Source organism: Oryza glaberrima, chromosome 2 (assembly GCF_000147395.1).
Source record: "Oryza glaberrima chromosome 2, OglaRS2, whole genome shotgun sequence".
Taxonomy (NCBI): Eukaryota; Viridiplantae; Streptophyta; class Magnoliopsida; order Poales; family Poaceae; genus Oryza; species Oryza glaberrima.
In genome coordinates this window covers 29,710,321-29,738,106 of record NC_068327.1, presented here as the reverse complement: position 1 = coordinate 29,738,106, position 27,786 = coordinate 29,710,321, and the positions used below count along the sequence as shown (strand labels likewise).

The 27,786-nt window shown below is 42.8% G+C and overlaps 2 protein-coding genes across 2 annotated transcripts; both read left to right on the top strand.

The window, feature by feature from the left end:
* The first annotated feature begins 3,100 nt into the window (after positions 1-3,100).
* Positions 3,101-3,934, top strand: LOC127762651 (uncharacterized). The gene is made up of 2 exons (XM_052287125.1): positions 3,101-3,296; positions 3,464-3,934. The coding sequence occupies exons 1-2, from the start codon at positions 3,101-3,103 to the stop codon at positions 3,727-3,729; spliced, it is 462 nt and encodes a 153-aa protein (XP_052143085.1). The 3' UTR covers positions 3,730-3,934.
* Positions 3,935-9,568: 5,634 nt separating this feature from the next.
* Positions 9,569-11,337, top strand: LOC127763966 (U-box domain-containing protein 21-like). Its single transcript, XM_052288770.1, has one exon. The coding sequence runs from the start codon at positions 9,637-9,639 to the stop codon at positions 11,005-11,007; it is 1,371 nt and encodes a 456-aa protein (XP_052144730.1). The 5' UTR covers positions 9,569-9,636; the 3' UTR covers positions 11,008-11,337.
* The last annotated feature ends 16,449 nt before the right edge of the window (positions 11,338-27,786 follow it).

Here is a 27,786-nt window from a genome sequence, read left to right as displayed (position 1 = left end):
ACTACAGGATTTAGTATAAGACACGAGAGCAGTACGAGAAATTTACTCTTCTCTGCCTAGCATACATGGCAATACGTGCACGTACACTGCGTACGTATACGACTGTACTATGAGGTTGCAGCATTAAGGCCGCGTTTGATAAAGCGGCAGTCGAGGATTAAGTGTCGGCGCACGAAACGAGAAATTCATTAGTCGGTGATTAATAAAGTTTTAATTATTTAAAAATTTAAAAACTTACTTTTAAGCGGCTTTTGCATACTACGTACCGTACCATTTACTAGTTTAAAACATATGATAACAAAAATTTAGGTAAAATCTTAATCATAAAAAAAGTTTAATAGCTTGACTATATACTCCCTTCGTAAAAAAAACATTTCTAATATCCAAAGATAAATTAATGAATAGTAAAAATAACCAAAATATCCTTAGATATCGAAAAAAAGTAGTAATGGTAATAGGTACTAAAAAATATTCAAGAGATAAAAACTTCTTTGTTTTATGTGTTTTTTTCTCCTAAAGATAAAGATAAAGATAGAGATTAAGTGTTTTACGTAAAACGAGGTGGTATTAACGTATGATTAATTGAGTTTTAATTATTACAAACTTGAAAAATAGATTAATCTGATATTTTATAGCAGTTTTTTTATATAGAAAATTTTCGCACGAAACATATCGTTTAGTAGTTTGAAAATCATATCACGGGTATCCAGATTTTCATCTAATTTTTTTTAGCAGTTGAGTCTTTTGAACGGAGGGAGTATTTCTAAATATATTTACGTGGTCAGCAATCCAACGGCCGTAGGTGACATGGGATTATGTGGTCGGATGATGGGTCACACGACAGCAGCTCTGTGACGTGCCTGCTCTGCTAACTGCGCGCGCCCATTGCATATGCATTGACTAGACCCTGAAAAACTACTGCTGCTGCGTCAAATGCAGCTCCTGCTGGAGTAGCTACTGTACCTGCGCCCATTGCATATGCTCATGTCTTTTCTCTTCTCCCCATTGTTGCACATCTACTACTCCTACAGATTAAACTCTGATGGATGATGCTGCCGTGACGCCCAAACTCGCCAAAGAAGGAGATGCAATCCAAGATTGCAAAGCAATCTCTTTCACTAGTGATGCACACATGATCAAATAGCATTGGCAACAGTAAGTAGACTGGGTTGAACGTGGAGTGAATCCTGGATTGAGTGAACTGCAAGCTGGGAGGGTTGCATTCAGATGATCTGATCATATCAAACGCAATCAGGGCATTCCCCTCGTCAAGCTCTGTCAGGGGCATGCAACTTGGAAATTAAATGGCATGATTAGATCAGGTGAAAAGTTGGGCAAAGTAAACTGCAATACTAGCAAAGTATAAACTGTAATGGTCAAGCAAAGCAGCAACGTTATGGTCACCATGATAAATGAGAAGAAACATGGAGCTTTGATTGGGTATTGTAGTTACCTGCTGCAGGCCTGCAGCTGTAGACGGGGCCAAAGGAAATGGCCAGTAGATTTTTCCCATTACTATATAAAATAAGTTATCTCATTTGGAGTGCATTGACTAAGCTCAATTTTCTGTTACTTTTGTTTAGTATTTCCAATTAATTTACACGAGTGGTCCAGAAAACCTATTGACCCCATCACGGCCTAAGTAAATTCAGCAACACCAAGCATGCTTACAAGTGGAGAAACAAGGTTGGAAATTGCAACAACCAACCTCCTTTAATTTCGCTGGGCCGGCGAAGAAAAAGAACTGGTGGTCTAGAAAAAAAGCCCATAAGAAACTGAAAAACCAGTAGCATTACCAGTTTACCACTTATTCAGCGAATGGCTGAAACGTCTCCCTCAACCTCGTCTCTTGTGAATGGTTAGTGAGTCGACTACGATCAACATGCGTAGAAACCATTCAAAAACCATCGAGGCAGTCAATTTACACCTGATTTTGAAGATAGAGGAAGTGTTATACCGGATTTTACGGCTGGGGGAGACGATTTAATCCGGAGCAAGATATGAAAAACAAACTTATTCCTCTCGCCGGTGTCTCATCGCCGGCGAGGAAAGCCTGAATATGGAAGTGTCGCCGGTGGATAGGGCTCCTCCTACGAGCGGAAAGGCATTTCGGGCTTTTGAGGCTTCGGTGTTGGTCACGTAACCTGTACTTAATAGTCCCAAGTGGGCTTTACTCAACAAGCCCAATTTGAAATTCCAGCCATCCTTTTGTGATGGACCTCCTTTGAAGGAATAAGTTCACTTTGGGTCCCTTTATTTGTTACCCAGTTCGATTTTCATCCCTTAACCGCAAAACCGGGTACGACCCGTCCCCCAACTTACAAAAACCGGGCAAACGTGATCCCTCAGCGGTTTTGAAGGTGGTTTTGGATGACGTGGCGCCTATGTGGCTTGTTTGACTAGGTCTCTGTCCCACGTGACATTGACGTGGCGCTTACGTGACAATTATATCTTAAAAAACAATAAAAACTATGGCCCCACCTGTCAGCAGCACACAAAAGAATAATTTTAAAATAGGGGGCCCACATGGGCCTATATGTCAGCGACAAAAAATAAATATGGTGGGCCCACGTGGGCCCCACATATCATTCCCTTTCTCCCTCTTCTTCCTCGTTGCGTCTTCTGACTCCGCGGGCGCGCCGCGCCGCTCAACCACCAGCACGCGGCCGCCGCCGCCCAAGGCCGTGCTGCCCTTCGTCTTCGTTGACGGCGACCAAACCGTCGACCTCGGCACCGTCACCGTCCAGCCCTTCCTCGGCGTCCGCAAGCTGCGGGTCGTCGTCGCCGACCGGGTGGGCCTCGTGCGGCAGCAGATCTTGGCCTCGCTCGCGCGCCCATGCGGTGCGCGCCGCGTCCCCCTCTAGGAGGGGACCGACCTCACCGCCGCCGTCCGCACGAGGGTTCCGGCTTCTATGTCCTCGCCGTCCTCCACCGCAAGCGCCGCGGCGGCCGCTACCTCCGTCCTCGTCGTCCTCCGCTGCTCCCGCTCCCGCCGTCCTCATCGCCATCTTCCAGGGCGCCGCCGCGCTGCTCGCCTTCACGCGGACCGGCGACTTCCTCGCCGAGCTGCAGTCCTACGTCCGGGAGGAGGACGGCGTGCATGCCGTTGCCCGTGCGTTCCGGTTTGCCTCCTGGAGGGCTGAGGAACACGGCGCGCATGCCGGCCGCGGACGACGCCTGCTGGTGGGACTTCTGCAGCGGCGGCCAGCCGGACGAGTTCAGACCAAGCGGCGGGCCGACGCCGGCGCGGTGCGTGCCCCACGTCGCCGCTGTTGCCGCGGCGAGCTGCTGCTCCCGTTGTTGCTTCAACAGCTGCCTCTGCTTCAGGAGGTGGAACTGGAAACAGAAGAAGACGAACAAAACATCAGAACAGTCACAAAAATCAATCAAACAGCATGCCATGGACCAGGTGATTCATGGCGGAGAAACTTACATGAGCGACTTGAACCTGGTGTTGGGTGAGTATACTCCGCTGCTCCCGCTCCCGCCGTAGTCACCGCCATCTTCCAGGGCGCCACCGCGCTGCTCGCCTTCACGCAGGCCGGCGACTTCCTCGCCGAGCTGCGGTCCTACGTCCGGGAGGAGGACGGCGAGGTCATCCTCAAGCTCGTCGGCGGCCTCGGCGCCGCCATCTTCGTGCTCGAATGGGCCGCGCTCCGCCGTCCTCCCGCCATCCAACGCTGCTCCCGCTCCGCCGCGAGGACCACTGGTGCGTGCGCGACGCTGTAAAAAAGAGAGGAGAAACGTGGTCAGCGCACCACGTAGGATGGTTAATGTGCCACGTAGGCCGATACCGCCCTCCGTACTGCCATAGGACTACATTTGCCCGGTTTTATAAGTTAGGGGACGGTTTGTACCCGGTTTTACGGTCGAGGGACGAAAATCGAATTGGGCGACAAATAGAGGGACCCAATGTGAACTTATTCCTTCCTTTGAACGAGACACACGATTTACTTGGCGGCCCAGAACAGCACAATAATAAAGCCCTAACTAAACACGGAAAGAAAAAAAAACTTCTACTCCCTCCGTCCCAAAATAAGTGCAATTTTACACTATTTACGTTCAACGTTTGACCGTTCGTCTTATTTAAAAATTTTCGCTTGCATCCTCTGTTTTACCGTGGCTGCTGGCACATTATGATTAGTACTTTTATTGCTATTAGATGTTAAAACATAGATAATACTTTATGTGTGACTAAATATTTTTAAAATTTTTAAATAAGACGGACGATCAAACGTTGGATACGGATATTCAGGCTATATTTATTTTGGGACGGAGGTAGTAATTACCTACAACAACTAGCATCTCCACATCACGTTTTGTAGACTAGGCCGGATCAGCCGGCGTAGAGTGACCTGATGACGACCGGCGACGACGCTGATCGATTGATTGTTCAATGGCGAGCCATGCACGTTGCATGGTTACGATTCAATCTTTTTTCCATTTTTATTTTCTCTAACTAGTGGAGAGCTACAGTTCGATCTAGCCCAACCACATGCACATCGTCTGGTCGTCGGGTTCATTTAATTGTTTATTCGACCATTAATATATCGGTCGTCAGTGCCAAAGCAATGGTTCGGAAGTATACACAACATACGTAAGAGATCGGGGAGTAGCTATATAACATACGGAAGTCTTTTTGGTGAAAAAAAATTCAGATATATTGTACTATATGATATTAGTTATAATATAACTATAGGAGTATCAGTTATACTATGTAACTACATACTCCATCCGTCCCATTTTAAATGCAATCGTGGATTTCAGTGTCCAACGTTTGACCGTTCGTCTAATTTAAAATTTTTTTATGATTAGTATTTTTATTGTTATTAGGTGATAAAACATTAATAATACTTTATGTGTGGCTTATTTTTAAAATATTTTTTAAATAAGATGGACGGTCAAACGTTAGACACTGAAATCCACAACTGCACTTGATTAAAATGGACCAGAGGAAGTAGCTTGTAACCCACGACCGCAGATATACTTCACATAGCAATTCCGTTACCAATATTTGTTTTTTTTCCCCTAAGTCGTGTATTATGTAGCTGTAAATTTCTGCGCATGTTAACGTTGTGTATGTATATACGTACTCCACGTCATACCGTTGATCATAAGCCTTAATACAACATAAGGTCGCTCTCAGCTTGCTTTCAAATTTTGCGGTATGATCTCACGATTGGCCGGACTAGCTAGCAAGCTAACCAAGATCTAACCTAGATAACTCCATTAATTAGTTTACTGCGATTAATCATATTCTGGTAGCTGCTAGCTAACCCACGGGCCACGGGTCTAACAAAGACTCGCGACTAGCTCGTGAGTCCTGAGTCCTTAGTCGTGCTAATAAAGCTCAGAGTCGATGCAGCATGATGCACATCACATTACACACCAGACTTTGATGCATGGCGTGTTATCGTGGCAACGTACGAGTCCGAGAGTCCACCGAAAAACTTTAGAAAAATGGACCGAACAAATCGGAAAACGAAGAAACAAATCGCCAGATGACAAGAAAGCAGTTTGATCATTAGGCCTTCTTTTTTTTTTTCTGTCGACAAAAAGGAAAGATGAGTTTGATGATTAGGCTTCTTCATTTTTGCAATTTAAAAAGTGGCGGATAAATTAAATGGAAATTAAACGAATATATTCGTCGTGTGGTTCAAACTTCAAACTGCTTAGCTGTGACTCGTGACTTGGATCGAGGCTAGCTGGCGGGTCGGTCGAGCCGGAACAGTCTCACACACACTGACGTACCCGCGCGGCGCGTCAAAGTCGCCGCCAGTCGTCGCCTCGCGTCGGCACATGCCCATCGGTAACGAGCTTGTTAAATGACTTGACTTTTTGCACTAATGACACTAGACGGTGTTGAAAAGATTCCTTTATATAAACACGTACTCCATTGGTATCAAAATATAACAATTTAGCTCTCAAGATTTATCCTAAAATATAATAACTTCTTCAACAATATTATATCTACTTAACTAATCACAACTCTCTGCCATCCAATTTTCTCACCTAACTGCACTTTTCAACCAATCACAACATTCTCCCATTTAATTCCACCTATTTCTTAATACTTGTATCCAACCCTAAAAATCATTATATTCTGAAATGGAGGAAGTACATTATTAATAATTAAACCGATCCATATCTATACTTCTTTAAAAAATCCTTAATGATAATACTGAGAGATGAATCTACCATCACCAATGATAATGTTTGAGGCTTTAAATCTTTTTTGACCGCTACAACTAGTATAATTACATATGTTAAATTATAATTAAGATTTGACCGCTACAACTTACCTTAGAATCCTTGGTTCACCTAAAAAATTCATACTTAGGACAATGCCAATGTATAACGTATATATACATCTTAAGGTGGGATAAAAAATAGTTAGCCTTTGTTAGTTTATCATGGTATGATGTACAATATATATAGTCCCAACTAGTACCTTATAACATGGGCCCACTACAAAATAAAAATATGATTTGGCTGCCAACTTCTTTGATATGGTGGGGAGAGAGAGAGAGAGAGAGCAAAGGAGAGACAAAAAAAAAAACTTGTTTGTTCACTATGGGTGAGTTTGAGGGGAAGGATTGAGAAGATACGCAAAACGAGGTGAGCTATTAGCGCATGATTAATTGAGTATTAAATATTTCAAATTTCAAAAATGGATTAATATGATTTTTTAAAGCAACTTTCTTATAGAAATTTTTTACAAAAAATACACTGTTTAGTAGTTTGGGAAGCGTGCGCGTGAAATACGATGGGCTTTCTCACCCAATCCCCCAGGAACGAACGCAGCACCCTATGGCTAGTTGTAAGGGCATCACTAATGTATACAAGTAAAAATGATTCACCCACATAAATAAACTTTAACTATAGCAATCCCCACAATATATATAGATACAAGGTAGCATTAGGAGAAGAGGGAGAAGTAGAAATAGATAATATTATTTATTTTATATGGTAGTCCATATGCATATGGTATCTTTTGTTATTCTTTGTGTACTAATTGCACAATGTACTAGGTAGTTAAATGAAATATTATATTACTTATAGTTTACTTTTGTATCATATATTGTAAATGCCATAAGCTTGAGGTGCACCACAAAAAATTTTTTCTATTGCTAAATTGCACAATTTATAAGGCACTCCTTAAGAATATATTTATTCTTTAAGGCTACCTTTTTGGCACATTGTGGTCGCACTTAGGTTTTGAAACTATTTAGTTATAGAATTCAGAAAATTAAGTAAAAATATGGCAAAACCGGCTTTCTAAACTTTCACAAGCTAATTTTAAGAATCTCGAGCTCTTACAAACATAGCTTTAGTATACATTGTATGAGAGAAAAAATGGGGAAGTGGATTACTTGGTAGTAGTAGAGTCAATAATTTGAAGTAGTGAAGTTCTGATTTGATGATGTGGAGTCATTGCTTGAGCGAGCTAAAGGATTGAACTCTTGCCCTAATAATTTCAATCTGCTACCTTACGAGTATCTATTACTCTTGTCAGTTGTTACTGAGCGAATTTTGTTTTAATTTTTGAGTGAATTTTAGTTTGGTCCCTTATTGTTTTTAAAGTTTCACGTTGAATCTTATTTAGCACATATTTTTCACTTTGAAACCTGTTTTCTTACTTTTCATGCACTTTGGATCCCTTTTACCCTTCTTCTCAAGGACAGGCTCTGTGTGCCGTCAAGGTCACCTCCTGTCGTCCTCTACTTGTCAAAGTACACCCCCCTCCACACCCCAAAAAAAGAAAATAAAATTTAAAGTGAAATTACGGACTAAAGGGGATCTAAAGTAAATATCTGGTAAGAGGATAGACCAAGTTGAAATCCACTAATTTATTTTAACTAGCGGGGTTTTACCTCACAATTTTACATAGAAATAGTTTAAAATAGAACTGAATTTTACATGGAACTTTTATGTATTACCCCTATATACAAATCTCGTTTGTTTACACAAAAACTATACCAATCAATCTACATATACCATCATAATCTGGACCAGCCACAATCCAATGGTGCATATTTTCATCTTTTTCTCCAATTAATTAACGTGGTAATCCTCTAGGCATAAAAAACATTTATTGTATAGTTGTTATTCACAATCTCTTATAATAATAATATAAGAGGAGTAGGCTAAATGGATGAATGAAAACAAGGGATTATTCTATTGAATTTACACTTTAGAGACTATGGGTCTAATGTTTGCCAGACCATTTTAAGGACTTGTTTGCAAAAGTACTGATGTTTATAATTTGTTGGGCATCCTTTCGAAATGAGAGAAGAAAATGAAATTTTCTTTTGAAAATGGAAAATCTGGACTAACATGTTGATCTATCCAAACTAACCCGAGGGATCTCGTCAAACAAACAAATCCTAATAGCAAACTAAATTTACTTGAAAATTAAGAAATTAAATCCAAACAAAAGCGAGTCAATAGAATTCTGCCTTTTTTTTTCTCCATGTGTAGATGGATTCTTGATTTGAAATCAATATGCACATCTTCCTGGGTAAATCGCTCAATATCATATATTCTTTCTGTTCGAAAATAAAAGCATTTTTAGCACCCCAAGAGAAAAAAATATAGTAGAGAAAAAACACACAAGTACCCCTTATTAATTAGTGGGAAGATGGTATTGGTGGGTGGGTAGATAACATGTATTGAATGAATAAAGAATAAATTTCATACAACTACAATTATTTTGTCAAAGCTATCACTTTACTAGAACTTTAGATGGGTGTTTAAAAAAAACTACTGCCACAAATGATTTATTACAAAACTACAACTTTACCTCCTATAAGTGTATGACATGTGAGCCTGACTTACACCGACATAAGTATTGTATGTGTGTATGATATATGGGCTCAAAACTTGTGAACTGATGAACCTTAGGTTTTTGATAAAGTCATCATACACAATTGTTACAAATTGTTAAAATATTTATCTAAAGTTGTAGTAAACTAATATTTTTGACAAAATAATTGTAGTTTGTTCTGAGCAGCAAATTTAGACCATGCTGAAGCAAACATCACATACACCATGAACCATAAACAATAACGAAAATTTCGAACGACGACTACCCGGAAACAAAAACAAATTACTCCCTGCGGTCCCATTTTAAGTGCACGTTTGAACGTCCGTCTTATTTCAAAGTTTTTGTGATTAATACTTTTATTTTTATTAGATGATAAAACATGAATAATACTTTAAGCATGGCCTTTTTATTTTTTTATAAATTTTTTAAATAAGATATACGATCAAATGTTGAACTGTACTTAATTGGATGGAGGGAGTAAAGAAAGAGCAGCTGAGCTAGCTAGGTAGCCCAAGCCAACTAAACCCAGCCAAATACCATTCGCCGTGTACAATTCAAACGTTCAACGGTCAACATTCAAAACCAGTCCCCCAACGAACAAAATGAACAAACAATAGTACGCTCCGCCTCCGCCGCGGTCCCCTTCACCCCTCCAACCCCACGTTCCCCGTTCCACCTTGCCGGCCGCAACCTATATATCCCCGCATTTTACCCCTCGCCGACCAAACCCCAACTATCCCACTCGCCCCCGCGCGCGCACGCCGCACTTGAAAAAACAACAATAACAACACGTCAAATCGGCGCACGAAATGGTCACTCCGATGACTCGCGCCCGCGCCCGCGCCCGCGCCGTGCGGCTGGCCGTGTCGGAGATCCCTCTCGCCGTGCGGCGATCGGCGAGGCAGCAGCAGCAGCCGCCTGAGCCAGCCGCAGACGTGCCGGACCATTTCTTGTGCCCGATCTCGCTGGACATGATGAGGGACCCCGTGACGGCGCCGACGGGGATCACGTACGACCGGGACGGGGTGGAGGTGTGGCTGGAGCGCGGGCGGCCGACGTGCCCCGTCACCGGCCGCCCGCTGCGGCCGGAGGAGCTGGTGCCGAACCATGCCACGCGGAGGATGATCCAGGAGTGGTGCGTCGCGAACCGGGCCCTCGGGGTGGAGCGCGTGCCCACGCCGCGGGTGCCCGTTTCCGCCGCCGACGCGCGCGAGATCCTCGAGGGCGTCGCCGCGGCGGCGCGGCGAGGGGACGCGGCGGCGTGCGGGAGGATGGTGGCCAGGGCTAGGGCGCTCGGGAAGGAGAGCGAGCGGAATCGCCGGTGCTTGGCGTCCGCCGGCGCCGAGCGCGCGCTCGCGCTCGCGTTCTCTCGTCTCGCCGCGGCGTCCACCGACCAGCAGGCGGAGGCGCGCGCCTGCGCCCTCGAGGAGATCTTGGCCGCGCTGGTCGTCTTCTTCCCGCTCGACGAGGAGTCCAGGCGCTGCATTGCCTCCCCGCCGTCGCTGGACGCCCTCGTCTCGATCCTCTCTCACGGCGAGCAGGTCACGCGTGTCAGCGCCGTCGTTGTGCTCCGGGAGATCGCCTCGTCGTGCGACAACCAGTGCCTCGAGGCAATGTCCAAGGCGAACGCCATGTACGACGCGCTCGTCAACCTCGTCGCGAAGCCGGTCTCGCCGCAGGCCACGAAGGCCGCGCTGGTCACCGCCTACTACCTCGTCAAGAACGACATCGAGCACGCCGCCTCCCGCCTCGTCGACCTCGGCACGGTGGAGCTCCTCGTCGAGCTCCTGGCCGACGCCGACAAGGGCACGACGGAGAAGGCGCTCGCGGTGCTCGACACCGTCCTCGTCGCGGCCAAGGCCCGCGACAGGGCGTACGCGCACGCGCTGGCCGTGCCGGTGCTCGCCAAGAAGACGATGCACGTGTCCGACATGGCGACGGAGTTCGCCGTGTCGGCGCTGTGGCGGCTGTGCAAGAACTCGCCGGCGGACGGCGGGTGCAAGGCCGAGGCGCTGCAGGTCGGCGCGTTCCAGAAGCTTCTGCTGCTGCTCCAGCTCGGCTGCGACGGCGTCACCAAGGAGCGCGCCAGCGAGCTGCTCAGGCTTCTCAACGCGTCGCGAGACAGCACCGAGTGCATCGAGACGGCAGATTTCAAGGGGCTCAAGAGACCCTTCATTTGAGTGTGCAGAGAGATCGATTAATTAGCTAGGTCAAGAACACAATCAAAGATGTGGATACTAAGATGCACATACAATTAGGTTTAGATATCATCCTTCATTTGAAAATGAGTACAGACCGTATTTGGCAGTGGTACAAATACATGCCAGAATTAACTGAGAAAATTATGGCTCCATCTCCAAGATGATGAAAATCTTGCATGCGACTCCTGAATCTTCCTGGTTCATCTAGAATAGAGTAAAGATGCCATTTTTCCCTTTGGTAGTCTGCTGCACGGCCGTAAAGTTTCAAAGCTGCGTACACAAATTTTGACCCAACGATGAGTAAACGCCTACACCCTCCGTTCCACATTTTCGGTCGGTCTTACGTCGAATTATTTTTAAGTATGATCAAATTTATAGAGAACTAGTAATGATCAAATTTACATCAGATTACAGTTAAAAAGGCATGATCAAGTTTGTAGAAAAATATTGTAACAACTATAATCAAATTAGTTTAATTAAATTCATTATTAAATATATTTTAAGTATATTTTTTGTGTAAAGTAATTCTATATTTTTCTATAAATTTATATGAATTCGAAGAAGTCTGGCGTGATATAAACTCAAAACGTCTTATAATATAAACCGAGAAACCGGAGTGTTCTTTTCTCCTGAAAATAAAAATAAAAATGAAGATGAAGATTAAGTTTTTTTACGCAAAACGAGGTGGTATTAACGTATGATTGATTGAGTTTTAATTATTACAAACTTGAAAAATAGATCAAGATGATATTTTAGAGCAACTTTCATATAGAAAGTTTTCGCACGAAACACATCGTTTAGCAGTTTGAAAAGCGTGTCACGAAAATCTTAATCTTCATCTAATTTTTGTTGGAGAAAAGAACGGACTCGTCTCCACTCTCCATTATACTAGCTTGCCAGGCAAGGACAGTATTCGGTAGAGGTGGATGTGAATCAGTTGTACACTGCAATTGAAAACTTTTTTTTTTCTCGAAGGCAACATTTGCTGCAGAAAAGCAGAATGATCTTAAGCAAAGACAATGGCTTGGAGTCAGCATATCCCGTCTAAAAGTTTCGTGCCCTCTTATCACTATTCCTGCCCTCGATGCAGATCGGATCACCGCTTTCTCTTTAGATTATACTGATCGAACATGGGAAAACATGCACAATTTGATATGGACACACACGCACAGTTGATGTTGCATTTCGTTAAGGTTATTAAAATCGTAGATTCTAACTATATAGAATCGTAAACTGGGATCGTAAAATGGTAAAGTCATAGGACAAAACCGAGATATTAACAACTGCTTTGTTTCCTTACATTAATTGGCTGTGATCTCAAACGTTAACCATGTACACTATTTGATTGGTTCTCTCATTCTAATTTGTTCACATAGACTAAGGTGGTGTTTGGGAACAGGGACAAAGTTTAGCCCCTCTCTCAAAATCATAAGTCCCTAGGGAGAGGGACTAAAGTTTAGTCCCTCCTTTCCAAACACCCCCTAACATCCTCTTTTAACTTTTTGGTCTTCTTCTGAACTTTTTTGTCCCTCTGAACTCACTTTCGCTAAGCTTTAACCCTTTTATTAGGCAAGAAACACGAACTCATCATGCCAATCTAATAATCAATGTTCTGCAAGAGATGCACTGAAGAAACAAAAAGTTCAGGACTCGATCAGGAGACGCCGAAAAGAAGGTCATTCTTGTTCACTTGCATCATGTCTTCGTGATTCATGAGCTGATAGGTGGTGCCACACTAGCTAGTAAGTACATTCCAGGCTCGCGTCACTTTCACCTGAACAGCCTAATTTTCACCGTCAAAGTTACTAATTTTCACAAGCTAATTACGACTGACCAACAATATTTTCACAAGCTAATTTTCAGTTCTTTTTTTCACATTCTGCAGCTTACCAGTTCAACCTAAGAGGACACACGCACGCATTTTATTCTAGGATAACTGTACCAATCTAGACTAGACTAAGCAGAATCCTAGTCATACAAGTGACATTTGCGCACCATTCAGCACTGACTGGTCTCATTCTTTGATCAATTACTACACAATAGTAGTAAAGAACAAGGACAATGCATAAAACCGATATATCTTGACGGCTGAATCGTCACGGCACGGCACCGATCGATCTACCGTCGCCATCCTAGCGACATGACTTATAAAATTCTATTGCAAACTCAGAAGCAATTAGAACAACACACTGCACACACAGAGGACAAGCAGGTGAGGTTAGAAAAAAGGGCCGGACACTTCACTTACTCCAACCGCGAGCAGCTACTAGCATAATTCTATGGCGTTCAACACCACCCAAAACGATACTGAGGTAATCGGACAGTGACATTTTACTGGAACTACCGATCGATCGATCGATCGAGCAGAGACCAGAGACCTGGTCACATCTCATACTTTTCTGAAAACCAAAGACTGTTCTAACAGGTCGCCGTAGTGGTAATGCATAGCAGAGAGAGCCATAGATATGGCCGGTCCTGCCATTAGTCGGTGTCGCTGTTCAAAACGTCGCTTGATTTTTTGCTCGGTCTTGAGCTAAAGCTCTGATTTTGCTGATTTTGATTGATGGTAACACACTTGATCGATTCTTTGGATGACATATCAGTGGTGGACTTGTAGTAGGCCTGCATTGTTACTTGGCACTATGAATTGTCTGGTTGAATTTTGTGAATTCATTATAACCTTCATGGAACTCACTGTGGAATTGGGAGTTTCTTTTTGCTGATTGGCTGAAGGAAACGGAATTTGGCAGGACAGCATTTTAGCAGCATTTGTTCTGATGATGGGGAAGACCATGCTATGCTGAGTAGATAAGTTAAAGTGCATGATGATATTGATGTGCAACTAAGCTAGAAAACTATACATAACGGATCGACATGACAAAAAAAAAAGGGTGATGGATTGGATTCACAGGGAACAAGATAGGGGGTTTGGATAAAATCAGAACCGAATTCTTGATCAAAATTTGAACTGTCCATTCCAAGTCAAAGTCAACGTTGCCTGGATCGGGGTCTCATCGGAGGTCTTCGTCACTTGGGTCTATGCTTCTGTCGGTTTGGGCTTTCCATTTGCAGAATTCTTCTAGCCCAGCGTAAATCCCGCTACAGTTTCAGTCACTACTTGGCCAATAGATAGTTCAACTTGGCCAGTTGCCTATCGCAGAATGAGATGTTATGCTCTTGATTCCTCGCAAAATTGAATTGGTTCCTGCAAAAGTCAAGTGGAACTTCTACGTTAAATAAGAGGCCCTATGTTTGATCTCCTTTGGAGCGAATGATTTTTGACGATTTTTGGCTGTAAATTCTTACGTGACAAAAGAGACCAAAATGAAGGAATTTTGTAGAGATTTTTCAGAAGGGGAGGGAAGATTGAAGTGGAGAAGGGGAAAGATTGTGTGGCACGTGTGATTCACTGCTTTTCAATTTATTTTTTTTTAAAAAAGAAACTGAACTGCCATGCATGTAGTTAAACAAAAGTTTAATTCAGGTTGAGGGGTTTATAAACTAACTGTTTGAAAAGTCGAAGATTGAATAATGATGATTTTTGGACTTTCAAGTTTAGGGGCTGGGCAGTAGAGGTAAATTTAACAATTTACTACTAGGTCTGGTGATATGGTCTTAGGTGATGTTGATCCATGGTGGCGCAATCGATCGATTATTTGAGGCGACATGAGTATAGAGCTGGGACTTGGGCCGTGCTTTCTTGGGCCGGCCCAAGGCACGATGGCCCAGCACGAGGGAAAGCACGCCGAACACGGCACGACTATGGGCCGGGCCGGCACGGCCCGTAGTTGGGCCGTGCCTGGGCCGTAAGTTGAGGCACGCTGGGCGGCACGGCACGGCACGGCCATTGGGCCGTGCCTGGGTCAGCCCAGCACGAAAAATGCCCTAAGGCCCAAGGCTGGCCCAGCACGATAAATGGCCGAAAGTCAGGAGCGCAGGAGTCAGCCCGTAAGTCGCCGCGAGCGCGAGGAGATCAGGAGACCGCAGGAGCGCCGAGCGCGTGCGTGCGAGTGGCGACGCGGTGATTAATTTCTTACTCTTCTGTTTTGAATGGAATTTAACTCATGTAGATGCGGTGATTAATTTCTCAAGGGAATAGTGCCATGCAGATGTGCATGGTCGCCTCGCCTGTTGCTGTGCCGCATGCGGCATGCCCAGAACTAAGTGCGTGGTCAGACTGATACTCAGACTTCAGCCGTTCAGACTTCAGTAGTTCAGTGTACGTGCGTGCGTGGCCCGAGTAATTTCAGCTCTTGCACAGGTAATTCTGGGCGTGCTTGGGCCGGCACGGCCCGACATGTATTTGGGCCGTGCTTGGGCTCTCTCTTCTCCACCTCGGCCTGGCACGGCCCGGCACGATTAGCAGACCGTGCTGGGCCGGAACGGCCCGTTCTAGCACGAAGCACGACAGGCCGGGCCGTGCTAGCCCGGCACGGCCCAAGTCCCAGCTCTACATGAGTACATCAGTGGTCAGTGCATGCTTTACCTCACACTAGCTAGCCACTGTCTGGTTGAATTACGTTGCAGCCTTCATGGAAATCTACGTGGCTGATTGGCTCCCAGAAAAATGGAATTTCGGCATGATTATAGCTAATGGATGAACGAATTTGCGACGGTTATTCCGAGAACACAAATGAATAGATTTGCTCCGGTGTCCAAATTGTTTCTGATCGTTGAATTTAACAATGTGTCCATCCTTGCCAGCTAGAACCAACGATGAAAAGGATTTGGTACCGAGGTACCGGTACCTCGAGATAATTTTTCTGGACCAGGGCAAATCTCATCAATCAAATATTTAAGTTAAAACGACAATTAATTTTTTTAGTTACCGTTGAGAAAAGTTTTTGAAAAAAAATTGCCATTTAAATGTCTACAATAATTCATAATCCTTTTGCAGAAAAAAACGAGGCTTATGTGTTTTTACGCAATTATTACATTTTACTGCTGCTTATGCCTCGTTGTTAGACGATTTGGGTAAGAAGAAGGAACCAAAATCCAACTAGCGAATTTCCTTGTGTAATTTTACGCAGGGCAAATGAAAATATAATTAGATTTGATATACAAACCTTATCTTCTATTTCTATAAATACAATTGCATTTTTCATGTAAAACTGAAAATATAGTTCGACTTTACGTACAACTCTTACTTAATGTGCATAAAGTTGTAACGTATAAATCATATACATACAGTTTTACTTTACATACAACAATATCGGTCGGCCTATATTATAATTTAGAGCTAATTATGATCGTATGGTCATTTTTTTTTCTTCTATTAATATGTTGATATATTCTTGATTAAGACCTGAGCTGTAGTGTATTTTATTTTAAAAGAAGAACTCTAGTGTTATGTGGATCCTCTGCTTTGAGTGGGTGAACCACTGCACATGCAACCAGCGGTCTTCATGGACTTTTCCCGTTGTATTACGCATGCAACTGTGAACAAAGACTTGTACAGTTGTACTTTCCATTTTAGGGTCAACGCTTAGTCCTACTGCCTCATTGGAGGCCTTTATCGCTTGGGTGTTTGGGCCTTTTCAAGGCCGTGCTATATGTAGTTCACAATACGGCCGTTGTAGAAATTTAGCCCAACAAAGTTAAATAGCTCGTGCAGGAGTAAGCACTAAGCAGTAATCGCACTGTTTTTTAATATAGGATGCCATTGGCATTTTAACATATGTTAATTAATTATTCATCTTATTTTAAAAATATATGTAATTATTATTTATTTTAATGTGAATTGTTTTATTGTTAAGAGCATAATCTATATTTCTACAAATTTATTTTTTTTATTTGAAATAATATGAACGGCCAAATGTATATGTCCAATCTGGAAACCGGCAATAATAAAAGGGGTAGCGCACGAGACCTAAAAGTGGATGGATGCATAGACAATAATTTAGACAGGTTCATACCCTCTCGATGAGAGATAATACCGTACTTCTGTTTGGGGATTGTATTCGTCGGGTGTGTATCGATCTGACGATCTAGTTGTGGAGTTATGCCCTTGGAGGGCTTTTGCCCACCTTATATAGGTTGGGGACTTGGGGGACATGATTACAAAGAGAGAACCTGGCCGGATACGACATCAGTTTCCTTAATCTACTTTACAATATTACCGAATCAAAACTTTAGGTTGTTCCATAATACATAAGAAAACGCAATATCTAAGTCATGGCTCGTTACATATTCCATAAACATAATCTATCCCCTATATCTGGTCGGATAAAAAAGTTGTGTGCGCATATGGTACTCATAATCTCCATAGTATATTTAGAAGTTAATTGTGTCATATATTAGAAAAACACATGGGAACATTAAGCAGTTACAATATATACAGTTTATTCTTCTCAATTGGACACGAACCACAAGTACACTTGTTGGAGGATGACCATTTTGGGAAGACTTTAAAAACCATATGTGATGAACAAACCGTGATAGAGGGAGTATATTATAATTAAAGAACTACTTATGTTATGAATGAATATTGACAAGGAATTTTTCAAAAGTAAAATTGCTTAATTACGGGTACTGATTACTGACACAAATAGACCTTTGACACGGCAATGCTAGAACTGATGAAGTCATGAAGGTATACGATCTCACGCCATATCTGTCTATCAACAGTGGTTGTTAGGATCGTTGCTTATAGGGCACGATCGGCTATACTTTTGCTCCAACGGTGGTAGCCTGTGGCCTCCTGTCCAGTGCGGCGACGGCGGCGGTGGCAGCGCTATGTTGCCCGAGCCACCGGCGCCGGAGGCTTGATCGGCGTACGGCCTCGCCATGGCCGGCGACCATGAGGCCGACATGACCATCGGCACGAAGAACATGGCCACTGCAACCTTCCTCATCGTTGGCATGGCGATTATGTATACTGTAACTCCTGTACTAGCTAGATCGAAGATACTCGCTCACAGTTGTGTTATCTGATCTGCTCTGTTTTCTCCACAAAAATTATAATTAACTCTGCAGTGTTTTGAGCTGTGACACGAAGAATGGTCGATGTTACGATCGGTTATTTATAGGTTGGGAGAAGCTCGTGAGTCATGAGACATGGCCTGATGCCAAGGCCAAACCCTGAAAGTTCATGGCTTTTTACGTGTGTGACTGTCTGTCTGACTGATCAACTAATTAATTTGACGAGTTTGTGAATGAAATTGCAAAGCAGCTACGAGGTTTTCTTGGTCTACAGGCATGCAACTTTGCAAAGTTATATCGAGTGAGGTCTGTCGGTCGATCGGTCAGTGCATGCTTTCTTACGAACTTGCAAAACCAAGACTGTAATAACTGTCTTCTTCAGATGTAGCTTTCTGCCACTGATCTCTCTTTTTGCCGTAAGTAGTCTGACTGTCCGGATAGACCAGGCCAGCTAGCATGAATGGAAGACGAACTGAAAGTGTCCGGAATTCGTACTGGGCACATCGTTCCAACTTCGACGTGAATTGCTGAAAGGAATGGCAAGATTGCGAGGCTAGTGCTTAATTAAGAGAGATTGCCTTGTGAACACGCCATCAGCTGTATTAGGGTTCATGTAGTGTTCTTCATATTCAAAAAGAAGAAACTCCCTATAACAGAGCTTGAAGCACTACTAGTTCTACTTAACCGGTAATTTCGTGTTCTTAACTAGAGCAGTGATTTTCCATGCATCCCAAAATGCAGTTCGATATGATAAGAGATTAAGAGCTCGAAATGCTAGTGTTTCGAGCAGTTTTACCAGTTCTTAGATGTACCAAAAGATACCACTATTTCACAAAACTGTATACACCTCTACAAAACTATATATGTATCGTGAAATTAAACTATATACTAAACCATAATATTGTAAATTCGCTTAATTAGCACAATTTCTATACTCCTTTTAAAAGAGAACAATGGTGGTCACCAAATATATAGTATTTCTTTAATTTATCATCTACTCCGGCCATCATGTTTTCTATCAATTCCCCATGCATGTGCTTTAATGTTATAAAATAATCTCTCTGCATGTATGATTCTATCATATTCACCTGTACAATATGACATTTATAGGTACAAAATTATTCAAAAAACCTCACTAATAATTTGTTTTAATCCGTAACAAAGCACGGTTATTCGGCTTTTATCATATAACAACATAAGCAATCGTATCGTTCATAATAACATATAGTAAAACTACATATTTATTTAAGATGTTAATTAGTTCAATAACCAATCTTGATCAGGGTACATTACAATAGTTAATTAAGTAGTCATCACAGGTTAGTGGACTAAATTTCTTGTTATTAAACACAACAATTCTGATAGGTTGATAACCACTTAGGTTGTTTTCTTTTTCTAAGTTCCAAACTTCCTCTCCTTTATTTTTCGCATGCACAGTACGCTTTCCGAACTGCTAAACGATATGTTTTTTTTTAAAAAAATCTACAGGAATGTTACTTTTAAAAAAACATGTTAATCTATTTTTAAGTTTTTTAACTAATACATAATTAATTATGCACTAATCTGTCCTCTTGTTTTGCGCGTTGGGAGGTGTGGGTTTGGTCATACCTCCGAACACAACCTTAATACATAATGATGGCCAAACATTAGTATGATTAGTGGACAGAATTTCAGATTTTCTAGACACCCTTATGAAATACTAATATGTAATCCTTTAATAAAATTGGTACTAAATCTAGAGTTTTACAAGACATCAAAATATAATTGTTGTCATGATTATGGATACCACATACCTAATAGTAGTTGACTAAATCTCGGCAGGATCCACCACATACAATGTCTTATACGGAAATTGACTTCGGATATGGAGGGAGTTCCGATAAGGAAAGACAACCAGAGTTCTACATGGAAACGACAAGGACTACTCGGATTGTATCCATATTGGTTTCCTTAGTTCTACTTGGACAAGAGGACACCTATGGGTATAAATACAGGACCCCCTAGGAGGAGAGGAGAGAACAACCATCCACGATGAGAAGATCAACACCCACCAGAAGCCACAACATATAAGCCTACATACGCCAAGACAAGCCGCCGGATATCGACATCAGAGATACGCCTGGATCGACCCTATCCGGTACCTTCAGAGGCCGGCCGTAGGGATCTAGCACTGTCTCTGATTCCGTCGAGCGCGAGCTCGAGGAGGAAGGCTACCCTGTTGTCGACTACGAGTCAGACCTTCAGACCGCCATGTCGACAACAGTTAGATAGGCTACCCCACATATTGTACTGGTGTGATTATGGTGAATAAAAAGCAACATCGGCTCCGGCCAACAGGATGTAGGGCTATTACCTGACAGCTCAGGGGCCCGAACCTGTATAAAAATCCTCGTCTCCATCTCTTTTACCTCAGTCTCGCGTATATCCTAGCACCAACGATCCCCATACTGTCCAAATACCGTAGTCGAGACATCAAATGTCGACAGTGGCGCGCCAGGTAGGGGGATTTTGGTGCTCTAGTATTTTGACGAGATGGGTTCAAAGGATGGATTCTCCAACAACAAGCTACTCGATGACTTCGGCTGTAAGGAGATCTAACCCGACCGAAGTACATCTTCCGACCAGATCGGAACCATCAATGTCAACAATTTTGATATGTTGAGATAATCCAACCTTCAAAGATGACGCCACCGCCGCGGAGGGCATTTGTACGGTATTTTCGACCATTGACGATCTTGAGGATGATGCCGGAAGGGTACAAGACGCCGATACCTCTAGAGACCGAAACCGACTACTACACTCATCGGGTTTAAGTGCGGTTTTGGTTAGACTCGGAGTAACAGGCCGGATATACCACTGTCCGACATCGCCACGTACTGATCGCTTCTGACATGTGCACATGCATATGCACAGACTCAATACATGCCCAGGCATGCATTGGTTTGCCGTCATATACATGCACCGAAGACAATTCAACGGCTACTAAGGCTAGTTAAGGTAATTAGTAGATTAATTAATTTAATCAATCTACTAATTCCGTAGATATATCCGGCATATATCTACACAGGTACGCAATATTTTATATACAATTTATCGTACCTATCCAGATCATGCAGCATTGTCAGATCAATAATTTATTATGTTTACCTAGAGCATGTTTTTTATACAATGTCCATTGTGCGAGTACTTCCGACGATAGGCCAACTACGGTCTAACGCTGGGGGCTCGCTCTATTTTCTTCTGTATAAATCATGCTTGTTTACGGTTTACATAATGCATGATATTTAATCTGCTCGTTATATCCTGATAATACTAGAAGATCCATGCAGTTTTTTGAGTATATACTCGATATTATCTGCTATATATCTTGCCTTCTAGAAAATATTTGTCAGGAACAATTGAGCACTTAAGTAGGTTATGGTCGAGTACACTCCATTATCGAGAACATTCTCGACAAATGCGGAGTTATCGCACCCAACCTATCAACAAAGACCGACGACCTATCTCATAGCACCGGCCATGGCTGGACTACTCGAGAAAAGGTTGTTAACGGATAATTCCTCGCGAACGCCGTCGGCTTGATCACCCGACATGATTGCGAATGGACATCCGTATATGCTATAAGTTGGGTACGTGAGTCATGCTGGCCACATGAAATACACTTGCAATAAACCAACTCTAGCACTTCCATTGGTGTTCGAGAGATAATTCCGCTCGCTCACTGGTTCTCGCACCAGTACGCAGCAATCTCTCACACCGCAACTTCCCGTTGGTGTTCGAGAGATAATTCCGCTCGCTTATTGGTTCTCGCACCAGTACGCAGCAATCTCTCACACCGCAACTCCCATTGGTGTTCGAGAGATAATTCCGCTCGCTCACTGGTTCTCGCACCAGTACGCAGCAATCTCTCGCACCTTAACTTCAGATGGTCAAGGTACGACTACGGCAGCATAGCGGTCCTCGTACCACGACTCCAAATGATCGAGGGACACCTATTCACCGGTTCTCAATCAGTTGATCGTAGTGATCTCTCGTACATTTGCTTCAAGTGGTCGAGTTACGACTACTGCCTAGTCCTCGACCAGCGATGTAGCATCTCTCCCACCACTTCCACTTTCAGTGGTCGAGTTATGACTACTGCCTGGTCCTCGACCAGCGATGTAGCGTTTCTCCGGCTACTTCCACTTTCAGTGGTCGAGTTATGACTACTGCCTGGTCCTCGACCAGCGATGTAGCGTTTCTCCGGCTACTTCCACTTTCAGTGGTCGAGTTACGACTACCGCTTGGTTCTCGACTAGCAATGTAGCGTCTCTCCGGCTACTTCCACTTTAAGTGGTCGAGTTACGACTACCGCCTGGTTCTCGACCAGCGATATAGCGTCTCTCCGGCTACTTCCACTTTAAGTGGTCGAGTTACGACTACTGCCTGGTTCTCGACTAGCGGTGTAGCATTTCTCCCCCTATTTCCACTTCAAGTGGTCGAGTTACGACTACTCCCTGGTCCTCGACCAGCGATGTAGCATTTCTCCCACTATTTCCACTTCTAGTGGTCGAGTTACGACTACTGCCTGGTCCTCGACCAGCGGTGTAGTGATTTCTCCCACTACCTCTACTTCAACAAAGTTGGTAGCAGGTACACAATATCGCCAAGTGTTTTACCCAGAGATCCCTTGCCATGACGACATCTAGCGTTGAAACCTATCCTACTGTCCTTTTACGCCGTCCTGACAAGGCCTCTGAGGAACCTAAGGGATCTTCAGCTGGGGACGCCCAGAGCCGATAAGGCCTTGTTGGATCCTGTAGAGACGAAATACCATGTAAGATCTGGTCGTGTAAGAGTTCTCGCCGTGCGTATTAACCAAGCCGTGTAATCGAAAATTAACTTTCCAACTTCACGACTGGGGGCTAGGATCAGTGCTTATTCAACCAAGGCAGGTCAAGGGTCCAAGAGCCTTATCCTCTGAGAACGATTCTCCGACGACAAGACTGGGGGCTAGAGAGAGTGTATGACTCTACAAACTGACTGATCGAAGTCGGTAAGACGCTCATACACAAAACATTGGTCGGTAAATTTAATTCATTTTCAATTTACCATACATATTATAACATGTCACCCTTTAAGCATTCGCTCGGGGGCTCTTTCTATTTGATATACTTTTCTGAGTATTGATTTCAGGAAAATTCTATTCGACATTTATGAAGACTCCATGTCTCTATGGTTCTACACCAAGATCGACTAAAGGCGAGTACGACAAATGTTGACAAAGCTCCGTCGCAGACTCTATGCCTTCTCGATCACTCGAGAACGATTGCTGGATCTCGACAAGGAATACGGAATGAAAAGATGGTGTACCCTCCGAGATAGAATTTCTTGACTTCAATACAAATTCTCGATTACGGCAAGATGGGAAACTTAGTCGTACGCTATGTACTTCCTTGGTTGACATCGGAGATTGACTCAGACAAACCCTTTAGGTGCCCGCACGAGGCTAATAAAGGAAGTCTAACGTTATCTCTAAACTCACCGAGAACAGTCACATGAGCTCGATAACAGTTACTCCAAGGTCTGCGTGCGGTTGAGAATATGAATTCGTTCATTTGCATTGAAGTCGAGGACTACTGTCATGGTTATGGATACCACATACCTAATAGTAGTTGACTAAATCTCGGCAGGATCCACCACATACAATGTCTTATACGGAAACTGACTTCGGATATGGAGGGAGTTCCGATAAGGAAAGACAACCAGAGTTCTACATGGAAACGACAATGACTACTCGGATTGTATCCATATTGGTTTCCCTAGTTCTACTTGGACAAGGGGACACCTATGGGTATAAATACAGGGCCCCTAGGAGGAGAGGAGAGAACAACCACCCACGATGAGAAGATCAACACCCACCAGAAGCCACAACATACAACCCTACATACGCCAAGACAAGCCGCCAGATATCGACATCAGAGATACGCCTAGATCGACCCTATCCGGTACCTTCAGAGGCCTGCCGTAGGGGTCTAGCACTGTCTCTGATTCCGCCAGGCGTGAGCTCGAGGAGGAAGGCTACCCTGTTGTCGACTACGAGTCAGACCTTCAGACCGCCATGTCGACAACAGTTAGATAGGCTACCCCACATATTGTACTGGTGTGATTATGGTGAATAAAAAGCAACATCGGCTCCGGCCAACAGGATGTAGGGCTATTACCTGACAGCTCAGGGGCCCGAACCTGTATAAAAATCCTCGTCTCCATCTCTTTTACCTCAGTCTCGCGTATATCCTAGCACCAACGATCCCCATACTGTCCAAATACCGTAGTCGAGACATCAAACGTCGACAATTGTGTGTTAAATTCTTTGCAAATTTTTATTCTGTATGATATTGTGAATTAAATATGGACTCCCTCCATATCAAAATATACATAACTACCTCTAACTAAAAAATATCTTGAAATATGGCTACTTCGCATATGAGTGCTTGCCCAGTTGGTATATGGTAAGCTGTTAAGCAAGCTAGTACTTGTACATTGAGAATAAAAGTTACCACCAAAGACTTCCACTTTACATTATCATTTCTGAGGTGAAAAATGGTCCTTGTCGATTTGCCAATGGCCGAGTGAATACTGTAAAAACTGACGACTTTTAATAGAGGTGGCACTGGCAGTAGAAGTAAATTTACTACGTTTCATTTTTACTATGTGTTTATGTCTGATCTTGTGAAGCTATGATGTTGATCGATTGTGGCACAATTGATCCATTTTTGGGGGCGACATGAGTAATATGCAGTGGTCAGTGAACTTGTCGCACATACGCATGCTAGTTTTATCCAGTTTTGTAGTCAGAATTAGGTCTCGTTCTTTTCTCCAATAAAAATTGGATGAAGATTAAGAGTTTCGTGGCACGCTTTTCAAACTGCTAAACGGTGTGTTTCGTATGAAAACTTTCTATATGAAAGTTGCTCTAAAATATCATATTAATTTATTTTCAAGTTTATAATAATTAAAACTCAATCAATCATACGTTAATACCGCCTCGTTTTGCGTAAAAAACTTTATCTTCATCTCTATCTTTATCTTCATCTTCAATTACATTTTAGGATGGGGGAATACTCACACTAGCAATTATCTGGTTGAGTTATCTTACAACCTTCGTGGAAATCTACGTGGCTGATTGGCTACAGATTAGCACTTGTTTTGTGCAAGGGGAAATTTATAGCCCCATCGGTCAGCCTAATAAACCAAAATAAAAGTCAAAATTAGAATTTTCGAGCTTGATTTTAAAGTTTATTTTAAGATATTTTCAACTTAATTTTTTTTTAGTATTGACTTTTATATCGCTACGAACAATTATATAAAAGTTTTACCTATAAATTAATTTTTATTTTCTAATAAACTATTTTAACTTATTAGAGGATATGGGCAACCAATAAGACTCTTAAATCGTATGATGCTGAGTAAGCTAGTGTAAATAGGCTAGTAGTACTAGACTAGCTACGCGTAATGGATATTAGATGGTTTCATCAGGAATGGAAGAGTTTGGCGAGAAGATGAAATCAAAATCCAATTCTTGTTTAAGATCTGAACTCCGGTCTGCTTTGAATACCCTTTAGCTACCCCTAAATATTCACCATCAATACTGCTTTCCTATTAATGAGAGGTATTTTGTTTTTTTTCTCTACTATCTAAAGCTAAATATTAAGTTATATTGGAAAGTAGAGAGTAGATTCCCCGGCTGTACAATAGGCATGTATGATATTCCACCCATGTTTTAGGCATGCAAACAAGCAAGCCTCCGCATAAAACCCACTTGCTTGTTTATTTCTTATATGGTAGTATAGTTTTTAGAAGAAAAAAAAATTAGAAGTGCGATTCACTTTATTTGTCTCGCTTGCATCCCGACGCCTGTTCTTGTACCCCACTTATGAGGTCAGCAAGTTGATGAAACCTTTGTTTGGTGTAACAAGCTAGCTCAGTCAAAGTTTTATGTTCAAGTCAAAGTCAACCGGCCAGTTCGTTTGATACACATTCTCAGAGATAGACGCCTCAGCTCGCAAAATAGAGACGGGAAGAACAGAGTAATGATGCAATCTGCTTGACTCTCGGGTGTTCCATAGGTGAGATATTTCTGACCATCGATGCAATTTATGTAGACATTTCTGTGGACATGCATGGCTGCTTTTCCATCGCTACCTAGTCCATCAATTCCCTTTATATACATATACAGTACAGGTCCATGGAATTGGACGATACATACGTACATACAGTACTTGCAAGGTTTGTGAGAGCAAATAATCCATACATTTCTGATTCAACACGAAATAAAATAATATTATATTAAGTAAGGAAGAAAACTAGTGGAGGAGCCACGCACAAACTATGGGTTTGGCTGACCCCACAATTTTTGTACTATCACCCTTTGTGTGTCTTGATTTTTTTTTTCATCTAAATCTATTAAGTTTTGCACAAATAACCCCACTACAATACCAAACAATAAAAATTGTTTTCACGGGGTAAAATTACTGGCTTCGCCACTTACGACAACCAGACCATACAATTTGGTATCTACCATGTTAGTTGTGGCAATCTGGCGGCGGTTTATTATTTTGGTCATTGCTGCGGCACGAGGGACCTGGTTGTGCAAGCTGTTGCAGATACAGATTTTGGAGGAACTGTATGAGAGGATGATCGCCGGAGGTGACCATGCCAACCCATTTGTCGCCTCCCATCGGCCGCGCTGATCCTGACACGGCCGACAGCAGAAGCACCACCATCATCAGTGGCAAAACAAACCTCTTCGCCACGGCCATAATACGAGCTCTTCCTACTCTCTCGATCTGTGTCTAACACAAGCTTTAAACTTGCGCACTCTTCTCTCGCTCGCAGCTAGCTAGTTTGTCCTCTCCTGTACGCGTCTCTTGCAGCTCACTGTCTCAGGCAAGTCACAAGCGAGTTCAGTTAACTCGTTAGCTAGCTAGCTACCGCTGCGAGCTCTCTGCACAAGACTATGTCGAGTGTGGTTGATTTGCATGCATATATATAGACTACTGCTTCGTGTGAACCCCGTGTTGGCTCCGCTATTACGTGCGTGACTCGTTTGCTGAGTAAAACTGAAAAAACTGGGCACGCCCGGACTCCGATTCTACGGTCTCCACAAGGGAAAAATTCACGCGGCCTTACCCGTGCATGAGCCGTGTGTAACATATACACCAACACACATCGATCACGGCCACTAGCAAATTACTCCCTCCGTATTTTAATGTGTGACACCGTTGACTTTTTAACAACATTTGACCATTCGTCTTATTTAAAATTTTTGTAAAATTATAAAAATATTTGTGTTATGCTTAAAGAATATTTGATGATAAATCAAGTCACAATAAAATAAATGATAATTACATAAATTTTTTAAATAAGATGAATGGTCAAACATTGGTTAAAAAGTTAATGACGTCATATATTAAAATACGAAGGTAGTAAATCTATAGTGAAATTTGCATGAGTACAAGAGAAGCTAGCTAGCTTTGTCTACGTAAAAATTCCATGCTTGTGCTCAGCTCTATTCCCTCCATCCTATAAAAAATCCAATCATATATTTAAATCTGGAAGATTCAAACCCAGAATTGAGTTTTTTTATGGATGGAAGGAGTACGTGCGTGACTCGATAGTAGACGGTGTGCCGTGTGCTTCTCACTGCACTTATAAGAGAGGGGACAACTTTTTCGATTGGAGGAATATGCTTTCAAATTAGAGAAAATCTACACAACAGTATCCCGTCACAACGGGATAAGGTCTCATCAACCTTATCTCCTTCGATCCCTTCCCCTCCACAATCTCTCTCTCTAG